Source organism: Streptopelia decaocto (assembly GCF_964273445.1).
Source record: "Streptopelia decaocto genome assembly, chromosome: 12".
In the NCBI taxonomy this organism is placed as follows: domain Eukaryota; kingdom Metazoa; phylum Chordata; class Aves; order Columbiformes; family Columbidae; genus Streptopelia; species Streptopelia decaocto.
In genome coordinates, this window is record NC_138667.1 from 17,224,296 (window position 1) to 17,240,868 (window position 16,573).

Here is a 16,573-nt window from a genome sequence, read left to right on the forward strand (position 1 = left end):
AAGCTGATGGGGAGCGGGGGGGGTCCCGTCCCTCCGCAGCCCCAGGTGCGGCCCCGCCACCGGGCGAGGGGGCCGGGGGGGAACGGACAAAGCGGCACAAAGGGGTTGCTGACACAGCAAGGGCCCGTTTCCAGAGAAACAAAACTTCCGCCGGCTCCGGCCCCGCGCCCCAGGTAGCCAGGCTTGTGCATCCCCCATTCCCCAAATCCTGCCTCAACCCCCCCCAATCCCCGTGGCACGGCAGCCCCCCCTATCTTTCCCCCCCCACCTTTCCCGGGGTCATTTGCAGGGAGCGGACGGCGGGGGGTAAAGGTTGCCCGGCCGGGGTCAGGGGCGACGGGGCGGCGCACACATGTGATCCGTTATCGCAGGATGTGTGCGCAGCTTTGTTTATGCGTGGGACGCTGAGCGGGGCGGGCGGCGGCGCTTTGGCCCCCCCCATCCCCATCCCACCCCACCCCCCTTCTCTCCCCAATCAATCATCCCAGCAAAGAATAAACCGACCCAAAGCAAACACGGGCCCGCAAGAAGGACGTCGCCGTTTGCGGGATGCAGCTAAAAGAACCATAGTAATAATAAAAATAAAATTAAGGGGGGGGGGGGGCGGGGGGAGAACCGCCGTGGAGCCCGTGGGGCCGCGATTCAGCGGAGTTTAGTGCCATAATCCCAGGATCAGGCATCGCTCATAAAACCCACGATGGCTTTGGGGCTGGCAGCACCCGCGTCGGGCGCATATGAGGGATATTCCACAGCGGACGCGGGGATCCGGCTGGATCTTTGGGACTCGGGGTGCGCTGGGTGCTTTACCCACCGGAGGTGGGGGGGAGCGGGAGATGTGGGAATCCCATTTGACGGCGAAGCCGGGGGGGGAATTACTTAGGAAGGGGGAGGGATAATAAAGTTGGGTTAGTTCCTGCACATGGCTGGGCGATGGCGAGCGGCGCCGCTCCCACGGCCACCCCACCGCCGGCCACCGCCGGAGAAGCCCGACTGCCGCCGGAGCCCGGCGCACGCCGGGGGAAGCGAGAGCTCCCCACGGGGAACCGAGCGCGGAGGGGCCGCTGCGAGCCCCAGGTGCCGGGTGGGGGTGACCCCCCGCCCCCCCACGCGAGAACCGCCGCGGGTGGCAGTGACCGGCCCCGCGCTGCCCGGGGCGCGCCGCCTCCCCCCGGCGCCGCGGCGCTGCCGGAGCGGCCGCCCCCGCCGCCCCCCGGCCCCGCCGCCACCATTGTCACCCGGGAAACCACCGGGCGATGCCGCGGCGGCCCGGGGCGGCGGGGGGGAGCTCGTCCCCATTCTTCCCCCCGGCTCCCAGCGCATCCCTGCCGGGGTGCGGGGTAGTGGCCAAGGGGACGGGGAGGGGGGGTTCAGCCGCACCGAGAAAAACTTTGCTCGTTACCCCGCCGCCCCCCCCGGGAAGCGGCGGGGCCGCTCGGGCGCCGCGCAGGCAGCACCGGCCGGGCCCCGGCGCGGGCAGGCGGGCAGGCGGCCAGCTCCGCTCCCCGCCGCCGCCGCGGGCAGCCCGGTAACGGCGCCGGGCGGAGCGGGGCGAGCCGCAGCCGCCCCCCGCCAAACTTTTTCTTCTCCCTCCTCCCCTTTCTCCACCACCCCCCCCACCCCACACACTCCAACTCCGCCGCCGCCGCCCGCCGGAGCGGCCCCGAGGGCCGGCACCTACCGGCGGTCCGGGAGCCGCCGCCGCGGGCAGCACTGCCGGGAGCAGCGGGGGCTGCCCGGGAGCCGGGGGGAAGAAAAGCGGGGGGAGGGGGGGGGTTAGCACCTGCCCGACGCCGGGGAGGGGGGGCCCGGGCGAGGGGAGCCGAGGCGGGCACGGTGCCTCGCCGCCGCCGCACACCCACCTCCACATCGCCGCTCGCTCTGGGAGTGCTCAGCCCCGAATCGCTGCACGGCGCTGCCGCCGCTGCCCGCGGCTGCCGGCAAAACCCGGACCGGACCGGACCGCCCCGCGCGCCCAGCCACGCGCGCCGCGCGCGCCCCCCGCCGCCCCACGCGCGCGCCGCCCGCCGCACACCCCTCACTCCCCCCCCCCCCATGGCGGGGTGCAACCCCGGGTCACCCTCTGTGCATCCCCATATCACCCTCTGTGCACCCCTCATACCACCTTCTGTGCAACCCCCGTGTCACCCGCTGTGCACCCCCGGGTCACCTCCTGTGCACCCCCGTATCACCCTCTGTGCACCCCCTATATCACCCTCTGTGTACTCCCTGTGTCACCCTCTGTGCACCCCTCATATCACTCGCTGTGCACCCCATGTCACCTTCTGTGCACCCCCCATATCACTCGCTGTGCACCCCCCATATCACCCTCTGTGTACTCCCTGTGTCACCCTCTGTGCACCCCTCATATCACTCGCTGTGCGCCCCATGTCACCTTCTGTGCACCCCCCATATCACCCTCTGTGTACTCCCTGTGTCACCCTCTGTGCACTCCCCATGTGACCTGCTGTGCACCCCCCATGTCACCCGCTGTGCCCACCCTGTGCCAGCCACCCCCACGGGTGCCACCATGCTGTGCCCCTTGTGTCCCATTGCTCGCACTGGTGTCACCTCACTGTGCCCCCTATGGGCTGTCCATCCCCCACGGGTGTCACTGTGGGGTTTGTGTGTCCCACCCCGGGTCCTAACCACCCCCACGAGTGTCACCACAGTCTGCTCCCCCATGTCCCATCCACCCACACGGGTGTCATCCCACTGTGCCACCCCCCCCGTGTCCCATCAGCTCCTGTAGGATGTCACCATGGTGTCGTCCCCCCATGTCCCATCCACCCCCACAAGTCTCACCCTGCTGTGCATCCTACATCCCGCCCACCCCCACAGCATGATGTTGTGGTGTGCACCCCCTGTCCCATCTGTTCCCACGGATGGCATCCTGCTGTGTACCCCCATGTCCCACCCACCCTCAGGGATGACACTGTGGTGTGCCCTCCATGTCTCATCCATGCCCACAGGTGTCACCTTGCTGTGTACCCCCATGTCCCACCTGCCCCCATGGGTTTCACCCCACTGTGCCCCCCAAATCCACACCCATCCCCAGTGGAGTGTCACCCTGCTGTGCCTCCTCCTTTGCCCTCCGTCCCAAGGGGTGACATCCCTGTGTGTGTCCCCACCACGGGCTGTCCCCTGCCCAGCCTCAGAGGTGTCACCCTGGCCTGCATCCACCAGCCATGTGCTCCGTGGGGTGTCACCCCAGGGGGCTCCTCCAACCCCCATCCACCCATGAAGCTTCACCTCAGCAGGTGGTCCCCATCCCTCTGTGTCCCCCACCATGGGGTGACCCCAGAATGTTCCCCATCCCTCTGTGTCCCCCTCCGTGGGGTGACCACAGAGTGTTCCCCATCCCTATGTGTCCCCCACTGTGGGGTGACCACAGAGTGTTCCACATCCCTCTGTGTCCCCACTTATGGTGGCTCCCAGCATGTGCCCTGTCCCCCTGTACCTCCATGTCCCCTTTGGGGTGCCCACATGCCCTTGTCCCCCTCATGGGGACCCCAACCTGCCACTGCCACGGGGAGGGCCCTTTCCTGTCCCCAAGGCAGAGCACCCGTGAAATCCCCCTGAACAAACAGCAGATACTGATAAGTCACCCAGAGGGAGGGGACGAATCCCCCCGAGCTTTGGCCCCTACAGGGATGAGGGGGGGACACACTCGCCCCAGAAGTTTTCTGCTCAACTTTTTGGCAGGGTTTTTTTTGGTGCTTGCAGGGACATTTCTTCTTTTCTCCTTTGAAGGGCAGGCACTGAAAATTTGGGAGTTTAAAAAACTCTTCAAACCCCCACTGCTCAGCCAAGAGCAGCTTTCCAGGGACAAACAGCCCAAAAAAAGCCCCACCACCCCCAATTCCTGCAGCCTTTTCAGTTGCCAGCAAAATACCCAAAACCTCCCAAAAGCAGAAACCCTGACAAAAATGAAACTGGGTTTGTGTTGCCATTGATTTTTTTTCACAGGAATGCAAAATCGCTTCCCACCCCGCTCCCGCCTCAAAATGAAACAAAAAATGTAAGATGGGGGGGGGGGTGGAAGAAAGCAGCACAGATACGTTGTTTGTATTTGATCCGCATCTCATTAGTTATGCACCTTTTGCACATTTAACGACTGGATTTTCAAACATGGGCACTGTGATGATGCTCTGCCTTCCCAAAAATCTCCCTCCCGGGTGGCAGCAGTGGGGGTCACTGTCCCATCCCTCTGGGCACCCCTTGTGCCCTGTCACTGGCTGGCATCGCCACCGGCCCCCTCAGCTCCTCTGCTTGCCCCCCCATGTGCTCCTTACCCACCTGCCTACACCATTCAAGCGTCTTGCCACCAATAACAGGCGTCGGAAGAGCCTCGTGCCAGGCGTGTGGGATGCGGGTGGCAGAGGTGACATGGGAGAAGGGACAGCAACCCCCAGAACCGCACCCCAGCCTGGCCGCAGCAACACCGGCGATGCTGCCCAGCAAACGACACCCTCTCACCTGTGTGGGCTTCACACAGGCTGTTTCTTCTGCCCTTTTTTGCTGTTTTTAGGGACCCGAGTGCACGTCGACACCCAGTGCCCCCGTGAGCTGCAGGGCGCTGTTGTCCCACTTGCAAAGGCACAGCCCACAGCAGTTGCACCTGAAGTCTGCCGCCCACCAAAGGTCCTCTCCCAGCCACAGCAGGATTCCATAGCTCAGCATATTTGGAAAACTCCCACAAACGAAAGTTGCCTTTATTGGGAGCTGAAGTCCTCTAACAGAGGGGAAACTGAGGCACAGAGCCAAGCAGGGACTTGCTCACGGTGGCAGCAGCAAAGCTGGGGCTCCAGCCCAGCGCTCCCCAGCAAACCTCCAGGCTCCCCAGCATCCCTGAGCTGGCACCTGCTGCCTGGCAGCCAGTGCTGCAGCCTCAGAGATGACAGGGTCCCCCAGTGCCCCCAAACTGGTACATCCTCAGAACATGGGGACAAGGGCGTCGGCCTGGGGATGCAGCCCACAAGCCTTTGTCCTGCCATGGGACCCTGTTCCTGTGTCATGATGGGAGCGGGTGGCAACAGGAGCGCAGGGATGGAGAGCAAAGGGGACAGGCAACGGGGAGAAGGATGGAGGATGGATGGAATGGGGATGGAAGATGACAGGGACAGTGATGGAGACTGAGGAAGTCAGGGATGGAGGATGTCAGGGATGAGGATAGAGGGCAAATGGGACAGGGATGGAGGGCCAGAGGGGCAGGGTAGAGGGCACAGTAGATGGGGGATGAAGGCCACAGGGGCCAGGGGTGGAAGCTGCAGGGACATGGCCGATGGCAAGGGGACAGGGTGGAAGCTGCCTGCAAACAGCAGCGCTGCCCCCGGTCTCTGCCTGCCAGAACCAGTGCCAAATGTCCCCCACCATGACAGGCACCGGGCCCCCACAACAGGGTCTGCGCTGCTGCCACCCCGGCCAGGGAGCGGATCTGGGACCTCTGCCCAGCTCTGGACAGAGGCACAGGGCCGGGAGTAATGGGGGGGACACAGGAAATGGAGGTGATGCTGGGCAGCCTGACCCTGGAGTGGGGAGGGGGTCACGCAGGTCCGTGGCCCCCCGGTGGCAGCAGGGTGCTGCGGGACAGCAGCTGGGGGGCTGCCAAGGTTGCACGCGTGGGAGTCCCGTCCCAACAGCCTCCAGAACACAAACAAGCTCCACAACACTCAACGCAACCCACCCAGCACAGCCACCACCATCCAAGTGGGTTACAGAGCTGGCACTCACTTATCACCTCCTCCGTGCCACGTGCGGGGTGTCTGCTGGCAGCGGGGACCCAGATCCGGCCAGATACTGCACCAGGAGCCCCAGACCTTGGTGACATCCCTGGTTTGGGAGAGGTGGAGGGTGGGATCTCTTCAGCCATCAAAAGCCTCTTGAAATGATCTTCCCCACGTAACCTCCCAGACCCCGGGCAGGGGGAAGCTGGACAAGCCAGTTTGCTCCCCTTGGCCTCAATGGTGCCAGATAGCCAAGCTGGAGCAGCTGGCAGTTTTGGGGCACTGAGCTCCAAGAGTGTGCCCACCAGGGCTGGGGTCGATGTGACCCACCGTCATGCTTGGCCAGCTGTCACTGGCAGGCTCTGCCTGTGCCCAAACAAGCCCAGGGGACACGGCACCCCCATGTCCCCTGGCTGGAGGCCACAGGAGTCCCCACCTTCCCAGCAGCAAAAGCCTCGAGTCCCAGGGAGGGGGTGCCCCGAGCAGCACGTAGCCCTCCACTGGCCCCACCACCCGCTAATTGAGGCTCTGGCTGTGTTAATTTTTAACCCCAGCTGTCTCCCACGTGGCGGGCGCTGGCCCCGCTTCCCTGGGACGTCCTGCAGCCTCTCGTGGCACAGGGACCGGCCACCCCTTCCTAGAAAGGGCTGGGGGGGAACACGAACTCTCACTGTTCACAGGGTTCCCTAGTGGGAGCCCAGCGTGGGTCCCCAGAGGGCTTGGGGAGGGGGACATGGGTGCAAAGCAGGCGTGTGGCACCGGGGGGGGCCGTGGTCTGGGCTGTCCCCCCAGCTCCTCTGCAAATGGCAGCAGCCGCTGCCCGGGAATGTCCTGGCAGGAGGGACCCAGGCCTCAAAGCAAACAGACGCCGCGCCGGCGGTTGGGAGAAGGGCAGGCAGCCGGATTCCCTCTGCCCTCTCCCACCCGGCGTGGCAGAGTGAGGGGGGAGCGCGGTGTGGAGAGCATCCCCCAGCCCGCAGCAAGGAGAAAGGCAACACCCCCTCCCGCATCAGCGCTTGCTGGGGGCTGAGGCGCTGCTCAGGTGCCACAAAGGCACACAGGCCACCCGGGCACCCTGGACACGCCGCCTGCGCTGCGTGAAGGGCGAGCGGGTGCGACGGGTCCTGCCGCTGGGCCAGGGGCGGGTGGGCTGGTGGGCGAACAGGCGTAGCTGTGGGTGGGCTACGTGCCACGGGGACACTCGAGCTGCAGCGTTTCCACCTCCGGGGACCCCGACAGGCTTTGGGGTTTGTTGTTTTTTTTTTTTTGAGCCGGGGATTCGCCTGGAATTCAGACGCCCACGTGGTCCAAAATAGCCTCGCTCCAACATCCGGAGCGTCCTGCAAAAGCCATCTGCCTGCGCAGGCAGGGCAGGCAGCCGCGGGGCTGGGCACGGGGTGCGGATCCCCGCCTGGTGCTTCCTGCTGCCCACATCGGCTGCTGGGAGCTTACCGAAGCATTGTCCTACAAGAGAGGGGCAGGCGAGCACTGTGATGCACAGCCAGGCAGGGGACACTGGTCCTGGGTCACGTTAACATGGAGCTTTCCCAGTATCTGCAGAGTTTTGGCTCACCCCAAACCACTGCTCAGCACTCAGGTCCGGGAAGACACTAGTGGCATGAAAACATCCATTCTCAGGCCAAGGTGGTTGCCCTTTAGGTGAGAGCTGAAATGCAGAGCAAGCCACGCTCAGGGGCAAAATTATTCCTGTTCCACTCATGTCCTCCCGTGTTTCATATCCTGGCCAGCCCTGTATCACTGTCTCAAATCCAGCGTCAGTCCTGTGGTAGGTCAGGATCCTTCAGTCCCACCACCTGTGATGAGAGGACACCTGCTCAACATGGTCCCTTCTCGCATCCCCCACCACGGGGACTATGGGGCCAGATGGGGCTTTCCAAACCGCTCCTGCCCACAGCAGCTGTCCACCCGAACCAGCAAACATTGATGGATCAGGACAACCACGATTTTAGAAAGAGCCGTGCAAGTTAAATGATTTCCCTGGGAAATATCAAGTGTTACTTGTGGCAAGAGCTAATTTGGGCACGCTTGAGTCAGGAGCCATGGAGAAACAACTGTGCAAACTGTGCTGGCAGCAGGGTGTCAGGCAGGACATCCCCTTCTGCCCAGCACACCAGCCGCCGTGCTGCCTGCACCCCAGGTCCTGCCCAGGCGCCTTCCCGCAGCCGCAGGGCTCTGCCTTCCCCAGGGTGATGGTGAGTCTCGTCTGAGCACATTTGCATTTGGTGAAGGCCACAGAGAAGCAATGGCCTGGAGCTTGTAGCGTAAGACCTGGACCAGCATAAGACCAGCACCCCCCTGGACACATTGGTGTCCAGCAGCCAACAATGTCCCACCAGAACAGGAGAAGGTTCCCTAAGCAGGTCACCATCTCCATTTCACAGGGATCCCTTTGCACCATGGCAGGGCCTAGTTTGGGGGAGCTGGCCCACCAGAAGCCCCTTGCCAGCACGTACACCAGCTCCAGGGGATGCTCGGAAGAGGTGAATCTCCCAGGAGCCACAGAAGCAGGGCAACCTTGGAGCAGAGCTTAACCCTGAGGGTTACGAGACTCCCCATGAAAAACACCCATCATCTGTTGCATCCCTGGGGGGGCAGGTCAGGTCCCCCCGTGACCGCTCAGGTTGCACCCCATTTGGCAGTGAGAAGGTCTGGGTGAGGCCGAGTCTGGCAGGCGAAGGATGCTCTGTCACCTCCCACGCTCACGAGGCCCTGAGAAAAGGTGCATAATATGAGATCCCACCTGGATGCATGTCCCCCCGTTTCCCATCCCCTCCTCCCAGCGATGCTGCTGCAGCTGAGCTGTGACTGACACACGTTGACCGGGGAGCCAGGACGTGAGTTGTGCACACCCTTCCTTGCAGAAAGGACTCTCCAACACTGCCTTCTCCGCTTGGGTTGGTGTCCTTTGCCTAGATCCCCCATCTCAGACCAAATCTTCCCCTGACTCTTACACCTGGAGCAGCGCCTCAAACCCACCGCGCTCCTCTCTGCTCCCATTTACTGCCTGTAAAAGACGTCAGCAGCAACGCGTGATCGATGGTATTGAAAGAAGCTGACAGATCCGACTCTATTGGTATAGGAAGCTGTCCCCTCTTGATCACCTAAACACCATCCATCATCCAGGCTGATGCCACCTCTGTGCTGATCTGCAGCCTGTAATGGATTGGAAGATGTCAAAAGGACTCGTTATGTCCAGGTGACTCTTCCTCCAGAAAGGAAGCTGAGGGGCTGAGCAAAAACTGCACATCTCTCACATCACATCCTTAACCACCAAAGGAACCTCCAAGATATCTCTCCTTGCTTCATCTTCAAGGGACCCTTTAACATCAGAGTTCAACAAGAGCAGCACCAAATTCTTGGGTAAGCTGAGATGTGCAAGGGTCACATCAAGGTCTACTGGGAGACACCTTGTGCAGCCACCTGAAAAGCAGGAGCATTGGAGTGCGCTCGCCCACTTCTCCTGCTGTCGGAGAAACTGCCTCTTCACCAGGAAGCCTCTGCAACCTGGCTGGGAAGGCGGGTCCTTACTGGGGACCAGCCAGCAGCTCCTCCCTACTGCCCCGTCCCACCTTGCCGCTCTCCTCCCCGCACTCACCGCTCCTCACACTGAGGGGACACGTCTGCAGCTCCCTGGGGATGTCTGGCATCAACAGCCCCGGCGGGTGGAGAAGAGCGAGGCCTGAAGCTCCGACTTGTAGTTCCATTTCTTCTGGGGCAAACGCAACCCAAGAAATTGCGGCAAAGAGCCAGGCTAGAGTTGGATGGGAACAGACCACCATCTCCTTACCTAGGAAGACCAACTGGACTTGTCAAGAGGAAAGAAATTCATCTACATCTCACACATATGGTCTCATCCTAATGGATATGTATGAGCATAAGGGAAGAAGAATAACCTTCTGGTTAGGCTAAGGGCTTGGCAGTTGAGATTTTGCAATGCTATTCTGAGCGCTGTCCACACCTTGCTCCAAAGCCTTAAGAAAACTCTTTATCCATCCTCGGGCCTCACGTTTCCATCTGGAAATGTGGCCGAAACCTATTTTGCACTCACCGCAAAGGAGAAAGGAGGGACATTTGAGATGCGCCTCCCTCCTCGGGCAACTATTGTTTCGAGTTAAAGCGAGCGGGCAGGACTGACGGGAAGAATGAAGAGCCACAAGGCTCCGTCGGGAAGGCTCCGGTGCCACTTCAGGCTGCCTGGGAAACTGAAACCTCCGTGGAAAGGGAAAACGTCCTTTCCCAGCAGTCTGGGCCAACACAACTCATCCCCTCAGAGGGAGCTGGAGCTATCAGAGCATGTTTTCATCCCCATGACCCAGTCCCAGATGCTTCCTGGGCTCAATGTCTTCCAGGAGGGATGCAAGAACATGCACTGCCTGAGGTGGGGGAGCACCCAGGACCACTCCCCAGGCTGGCAGCCATGCAGGAGGCAATGGGCTGGTGGTGGAAACCCATCTTTTGTCAGCAAACGTGCCCAGGAGCATGCTGGTGCCTGCTCAAGGAGGACGGTGCACGTCACTGGGACCTGCAGCAGCCAGTGGCTTTGCCTGAAATGCTCCAGGCACTGAGGTACCCCGGGTGCTCCGAGGCAGGTGGCCAGGCTGGAGCTGGGAGATGTCGCTGGTTCCCAGAGGCAGATGCGGTGTCTTCTCACTGCTTTCCGATCACTGCGAGACACAGTGTGTGGCCCACGCTGGGCAGTATCACCCACCTCCAGCCCCGCATGGGGGTCCCAGCCCTGCCCTGGCCCCCAGCACCATGGTTGCTCCATGTCCCTCCTTGTCCTGCCTGGTCCAGCCCCCACGCTCCCCTGATCGGGGACTAGGACCCTGTTCCCTGAACAGAGGCCAGTGTGGGCTCCCTCCTCCATCTCTTCCTCCTCCTTCTCCTCGTCCTCTTGCCGGGCATGTCTGCAGGAGCCTCAGCCCTGCAAGGAGAACACGGAGCAGCCATAAATCCTCCCCTGCAGCCCAAGGCTCTGCCAAACTCTCCCTTCCACCCAAATTTATGGAAAAGCAGGTCCCTGCCAGCAGAGCACAGCACAATAGTGAGGTAGAACAGGCAGTGCCTGCTGGCTGCAGAAAGGGCTCCTGCAGCATCCTCCCCGACAGCCCCTCTCTTCCTCATCCTCAGGCTGTCACCTTTGGTGGCTTATGGACAGACACAGCCCTGCACAGCCCAAGCACCTGCGGCACAGCTTGCCTCCCCCCATCCCGCTCCCCAGGAAACCCTTGGGCGCACCCCAAGACACGAGTATGAGCACGGGGTCCCAAGGCAAGGGACACTCTCCATGGATGGGCACAGATGAGTGCAAACACCACCTTGTGCCACCCTGTGTCCCCCAGGACTGTCAGGGGGTGTGGGCCCTGACAGAGGTGGGAGAAGACAAAGGGTTTGGGGAGGGAGGCGAGAGCCAGGAGCTGAGCGTCGCCGGGGATTTCATGGCGGTAGCAAAGGTCAGGCACACGCCAGCCCCTTCCTCCGCTGTCACAGCAGAGGCACAGCTGACAGCAGCCCCGAGTATTTGCATCTCCTGATGTCTGCGTGCTGAAATTTGCAGTCTTAATGGTGCATTAATGCTGGCTCCTGAATGTCATTACTTCTGAGAGTGAGAAAAGGCTCAGAGTGAAAATAAAAATTCCCCTCAAACCCAGCCTGGTGAGTTTGGCCACGGAACGCCTGGTCCTGCCAGCCACCCGTGCACATGGCTGCAAGGCGGCCCCGGCCACGGGCCACGCGGCTGCAGAAATCCCGTCACTAAACATTACCTCTTTCCTCCATTTATCCTTAAGCCTGGGATGCCCCTTCCCAGGTACAGTGCAGCGCGGAGCCCACCCGCCCCCAGCCCACCGCCGTCCCAGCTGGGCTCCCTGGGACCGCCCTGTGCTGCACAGCTCAGGGAATTCAATATACTTTTTGCCCAAATCAAACTTGGCTCCTGCTTCTTTGCTGCAGTCTGGACACAAATTTCTGGGCCTGAGCTTAAGCACAAAGCACTTGGAAGGCTGTCTGGCCTGCAGGCAGGGAAGCGGGGCAGCCAAGGCTTGCGCAGGAGAGCGGGAGGGAGCGAGTGCTGGAGGTGGCTGGAAGGAGGGACCAGGCAGGGGGAACCTCCTGGGTGCTCAGCACGGGCCAGAGCAACGCTTGCCTGCTGGCCACGCTCTCTGCAATGTGGTTTTGGGGAGGAGTTTCAGGGTGACCAGCACACCAAGGGCCAGCAGCCTCTGTGTCCCTCAGGCTCTTGCCTCCCGCACATGTCCAAGCCTGACCAAGGGCACCCCAATGAAGTAAAATAGCCCAGGGCACGTGGAGGAGAGCACCCAGGCAGCACTACAGCATCTCCCGTGGCCTTCAGATCTGCAGACCTCTGTGCTTCTGCCCCCTTGGACTTTGAGATCCACCATCGGCAGGGTGGTTTCTCTCCATCCTTTCCCTTGTTTGAGACTCATGAAGTTCCCAGCCATCAACACTGGGCAAGGGTGGGAGAATTAGGCTGGTTGAATGTGACTCCACAACCCCCAAAAAAACAACCCCATCCGCAGGGTCTCCAGACCCTCCATAACCTCCTTGGAAGCAACTGGCCAGAGCTGACTCCAGCACCGCCATTCCAGCAGCCTCACTCTGTGTCCCAATCCAGGGGGGACCATCCGCCACCCCCATGGGGCAGGTCTCTCCCTGCAACCCCTACCGCTGGTGACTTGATGCCCAGCCTGAGATTCCCCCAGCTCTCCCCAACCTGGTTTCCATCTGCGCAGCCAGCAGCAGCCCCCTCCTGCCCAGGCGGGCCTGCCCTGCCTTTCCTGGCCATAAAAACAACGGGGCAGTGGAAATATTTCGGAAACACCTTTTACAGTTCTCTAGACAGGGCTGCAGTTAACCCCTGAAGGAGCTGGCTGCCATCAGGAAAAACAATTTCATTCCAGCCAAATTATTTCACAGGAAAAGGCTGATTTTGGTGCCATTTTTAACGCAGATGACTTCAGCATCGTTCCCTTGGACTTGGCCATCTTTTCCTGTTCTCACATAGCGCAAGAACCCGGAGCTCTGGCATTATCTGGATCGAACATTTTCCCCCGTTCCACACTCGTCCTCGGGGTTTCTCCGTGGAACCGCCCTGTGGTGCTGCTCCCACAGCTCAGGTTTGGGGGCGTTGCTGAAACCCAGCCCCTGCCACTGCCCGACGCCTGTTTTCAAGGGCACCTACAGAGCATTAGGTCACAGTGACTAAAATAGCAGATTCTGGTCCAAATCGAGGTGATGAGCACATTTTGTCCAGTCCTTGCCCAGATCCCAAGCGGTCGAGCTCCTCCAGGCCAGGAGCACTGTCCCAGCTCAGGGACACCAGCCACCCGACCTGGTGACACCCAACCCTGGGGCAGCTCATGAAACCTCTCACTTTCAGAAGCAATCCTTCCCCACCTCATCCTGCTTGAGAAGTCCAGCACCTGGTCAGGATGTGACCCTCCGCAGGCAGCTGGGGACCTCCACTGGGGTCCCGGCACAGCGGGACAGACAGACACAACCCTCACAGTGGGGCAAGAGGGAGGGTTTGGGGTTCAGACACCCCTGGGAACATCCTGGGGTCCTTTTGCTCTGCACGAGCCACACAGCAGATGTCTGAGAGGGGTGAAGCTGGTAACCTCAGCCCATTGCAGCTCCTCGTGCAGCACTGACCCCCAAAGCAGTCCCAGCCCCCTCGGCTGCCCCTGGCGACGGCAGCGCCAGGACGTGACATTCCCTCCGTTTTGTCTTCACACATGGCCAGTTCTCAACAAGCGCTTCGCTCTGACTGCAGCAAAGGCCAAACTCTTCCACCACCTGGCACGTAAGCCAGGATGGGGCAAAGCCAGGCTGAGAGCACACATCTCCCACCAGCAGCCAGGAAAAGGGACACCCAGTCCCCAGCACCTGGCTTGAACCCACCAGCAAGGTCCCCAGGAAGGGATCAACACTGCCCAGAGGTGGAACCCAGATTCCTTCAAGCAACACCCTGGCTGTGGGGTCAGATTTACAGGTCCCAGAGCACCCAGGTCCTCATGCCAGGTGTGGTACTTTGGTGCTGCTTTGGCAGCCTGGGCATGGGCACAGACTGTCTCAATGAGGACCCTCTTGACACGTGGCACCAGCAGGTTGTACAAGCTGCACCAAACTCTCCAGGCGTGAATGACCTCCTGGAAGGGGATCACCATGTGCCCTAGCAGATGCTCCATGGAGATGTGGCTGCTGACACTTGCTCCAGTTTACAGATGATCCCAAATACTCATCTCCAGCATGGCCCTGGGGAGGACAACATCTCTGTCCCCTGCTCCTCCACACTTGGACCATCTCCCTGCGCTTGGGTCGCTGCCCTGGCAGACTTTCCACTAACCGCTCCCTCCTTCCTGAGGGCGCAGCATCCTCAACGGGTGCTTCAGAGACAATCAAAAATTGCTATTTTTTGCTTCTGGGAAAATTCAGCAGTGATTCAGAAAAGAGCCTGGGATTCGGGCCATCTGCATGCGACATCAGTTACCACCCGTGTCACACATGGCTTGACTGAGTCCCTAAATCATCCCATGCCTCAGTTTCCCACCTTTATAAAACAGAGAGGCCACACCTTCAGTTGTCCCACTCTTTATCCTCCCTTTACACACCTTCTGGGGCAGAGGCTGCTTGTCGTCCAGAGGACTGGCAGCATCCTGGCAGCAGAAATGAAACATTTGGGCATCTCGCTGTAGTGGGACAACCTGTCTACACTTGGAAAAATGGTCCTACCCTCACCCAGACTGAGGGCTGCGCTTCCCTCATCCAGTTACTGGTCACTGGTGAGACCTGAGGCTCTGGTGGGACTGGCGGCCTTCGGAGAGATGGGGTTCTCCCCCAGCACCCCAGTTGCTCCTGGAACCAGGAGAGGATTTGCAAGGCACTGAGTCGCTCCAGACCTTCAAAAAAAAAACCCCAGTGTGTCCCTTGGTGCATTTGTACCATTATAGAAGGCAGAGCCAGATGATGCGAGGAGAGTCTCCATAGCGCTCATGAATGTTTTTTCCAGCTTCATTTCCCTCCATTTCCTCTTCAATATTGGCTGGAAACCATCTCCTCCCACCTCTTCCATGGCCCCTTCCAGTCCCCACAGCTCACGGTCCCCAGGAGAGCCCCTGCAGCAAGGGCAGAGCAAGACGGTGGGTACTCAGGGTCCATGGGAGCTGGCTGAGGTTGCTCACACTGCTCAGCATCCCGAGGGACACCAGACATTCAAGGACCTCTGTGTCCAAGAGAGCATCTCCCATCTCTTCCCCTGCACCCGTATGAGGAGAAGGTGCTGGGGCTCCTCATGATGGTCAGCAGTCCCCATCAGGAGCCCCAGGGGACGATGCCCAAATGAGCGGCATGGACTTTGCACCCTGCAGCTCCAGGTTCAGGAGCCCTGGCCCTGCTGGACCTCATGTCACCTCCTCAAAATTCCCTCACACACACGTTGGAAAGGGCAAAGGTCTCAACTCCAGCCGAGGCACAGGGAGGTTCGGCGTGTCCTGGTGGGATGTGTCAGGGAAGATGGGAAACCATCTGCCTTCCCTGAGGCTGCAAGCAAAGTGCAGAGCTGGTGCTTAAATTGGGTGGATCCCAGATCTCACCTCCCGTCACTGGTGGTCTGAGACCTAGAAGCCCCCTCAGAGAGGGATCAGGCTTCCATGTTGCCCTGCAGCAAAGCCGTCCTTGCCCAGAAGCCGGTCTCCCAGGGCGCCAGTATCCTGTCCCTACCGTGGGGACATCCCGGCTGCATGGGGAGAGACAGAGGCAGAGCCCCCTGTCCCCTACGGAACAGGGATGGAGGAACCGGCGGAGTTGCCATGGAGATTTTCTCCCTAGCAGATGCTCTGGGCAGGTGCAAGAAGAGGCTCTGCCCCCCTCGCTGTGCGGCACAATGCCAGCCGGATCCTGCAGAAACAGGAAGCCTCTGCAGCCGCCCGCCTGCCAGCCCAACGGCCACCACCGCCACCACCACCGGCCGCCCGGCCAGCGGGCCCCCCACCAGCATCACTGCGGGGAAACTGAGTCACCTCCCAGAGCCACCCCGAGCTCCTGACTTCACCTGCCCTGGGCCCAGGCATGGGAGACAGTGGCACATTGGGGGTGCTCAACCCACCTTTGGGACCTGCCACCCCGCCGCTGCCCTCTTCTCCTGGCACCCATTGCCATCTCACTGGGAAGACTGGCTGCATGCAGCACTTACCCAATAGACTATGTGATCTTCAGCGCTCCCCGCGCTGCCGGGGTGCTGGCGTGTCCCCCAAGGGCAATGAACCCCAGTCAGCCTCTCCAGCCTGTCCCCAGCAATGCAGGGACACTGCTGGCCCTGGGGACAGCACGGGACATCTCAGCAGGAGATGGGCGATGCCAGACCGAAGTGGTGGGGTGGTGGGGACAGGGGCTCTGAACTGCCCCTGAGACGCCCCAGCTTTCCCCCTTTCCTGCTGCTCCCAGCACTTCTCCTGGTCTCTCCAGTTACTCACTGCTCCTTAAAACCGTCCTCTGAAGTTCCCTGTGCTGTGACACTAGGTACTTTAAAATCCCTCTTCCCCAGCTTTTTCACAAAGAATGCCTTGAAAAACGCATCGCCAGCGCTCTCATCTTAACGTACAGTCGAAACGCAGCTCCTCCGGTGGGACCTTTATTAGGAGCTGATTTCAAATCAGGTTCTGGCCAGCCTTGTTTTTCAACTGTTTGCATTGCCGGTTGTAAAGCGGTTGAGGCGAGTGGCGGGCGGGTTTCGAAAGCGTTACCCACACAATCAAAAGCTGCTCTATTAAGTCGGCGGCGAGCGTTTCCGTGGTAGGCTAAAGTCGCCGGTT

The 16,573-nt window shown here is 60.8% G+C and overlaps 3 protein-coding genes across 7 annotated transcripts in view; 1 reads left to right on the top strand and 2 right to left on the bottom strand.

Annotated features, from left to right (window-relative positions):
• NDUFA2 (NADH:ubiquinone oxidoreductase subunit A2) overlaps positions 1-16,573 on the bottom strand; it is a 165,750-nt gene that overhangs the window by 46,234 nt on the left and 102,943 nt on the right. The window lies entirely within an intron of this gene.
• Positions 1-16,573, bottom strand: part of CXXC5 (CXXC finger protein 5) — a 67,851-nt gene that overhangs the window by 35,739 nt on the left and 15,539 nt on the right. The window contains exon 1 of one of the 5 annotated variants that reach the window (XM_082063729.1): positions 1,860-1,921. The exons of 3 other annotated variants lie outside the window; for them this stretch is intronic. The gene's annotated coding sequence lies outside the window, so the exon portion shown is untranslated. Of the gene's footprint in view, positions 1-1,780; positions 1,797-1,859; positions 1,922-16,573 lie in introns of those variants that run through there. One more of the 5 variants, XM_082063731.1, reaches the window with a different exon arrangement.
• Positions 931-16,573, top strand: part of LOC309445297 (uncharacterized protein) — a gene marked incomplete at both ends in the record, with an annotated part of 33,777 nt that continues 18,134 nt past the window's right edge. The window contains 3 exons of the mRNA XM_082063927.1: positions 931-1,074; positions 1,316-1,525; positions 11,087-11,197. Coding sequence (XP_081920053.1) covers positions 931-1,074; positions 1,316-1,525; positions 11,087-11,197 — 465 coding nt within the window. The remainder of the gene's footprint in view (positions 1,075-1,315; positions 1,526-11,086; positions 11,198-16,573) is intronic.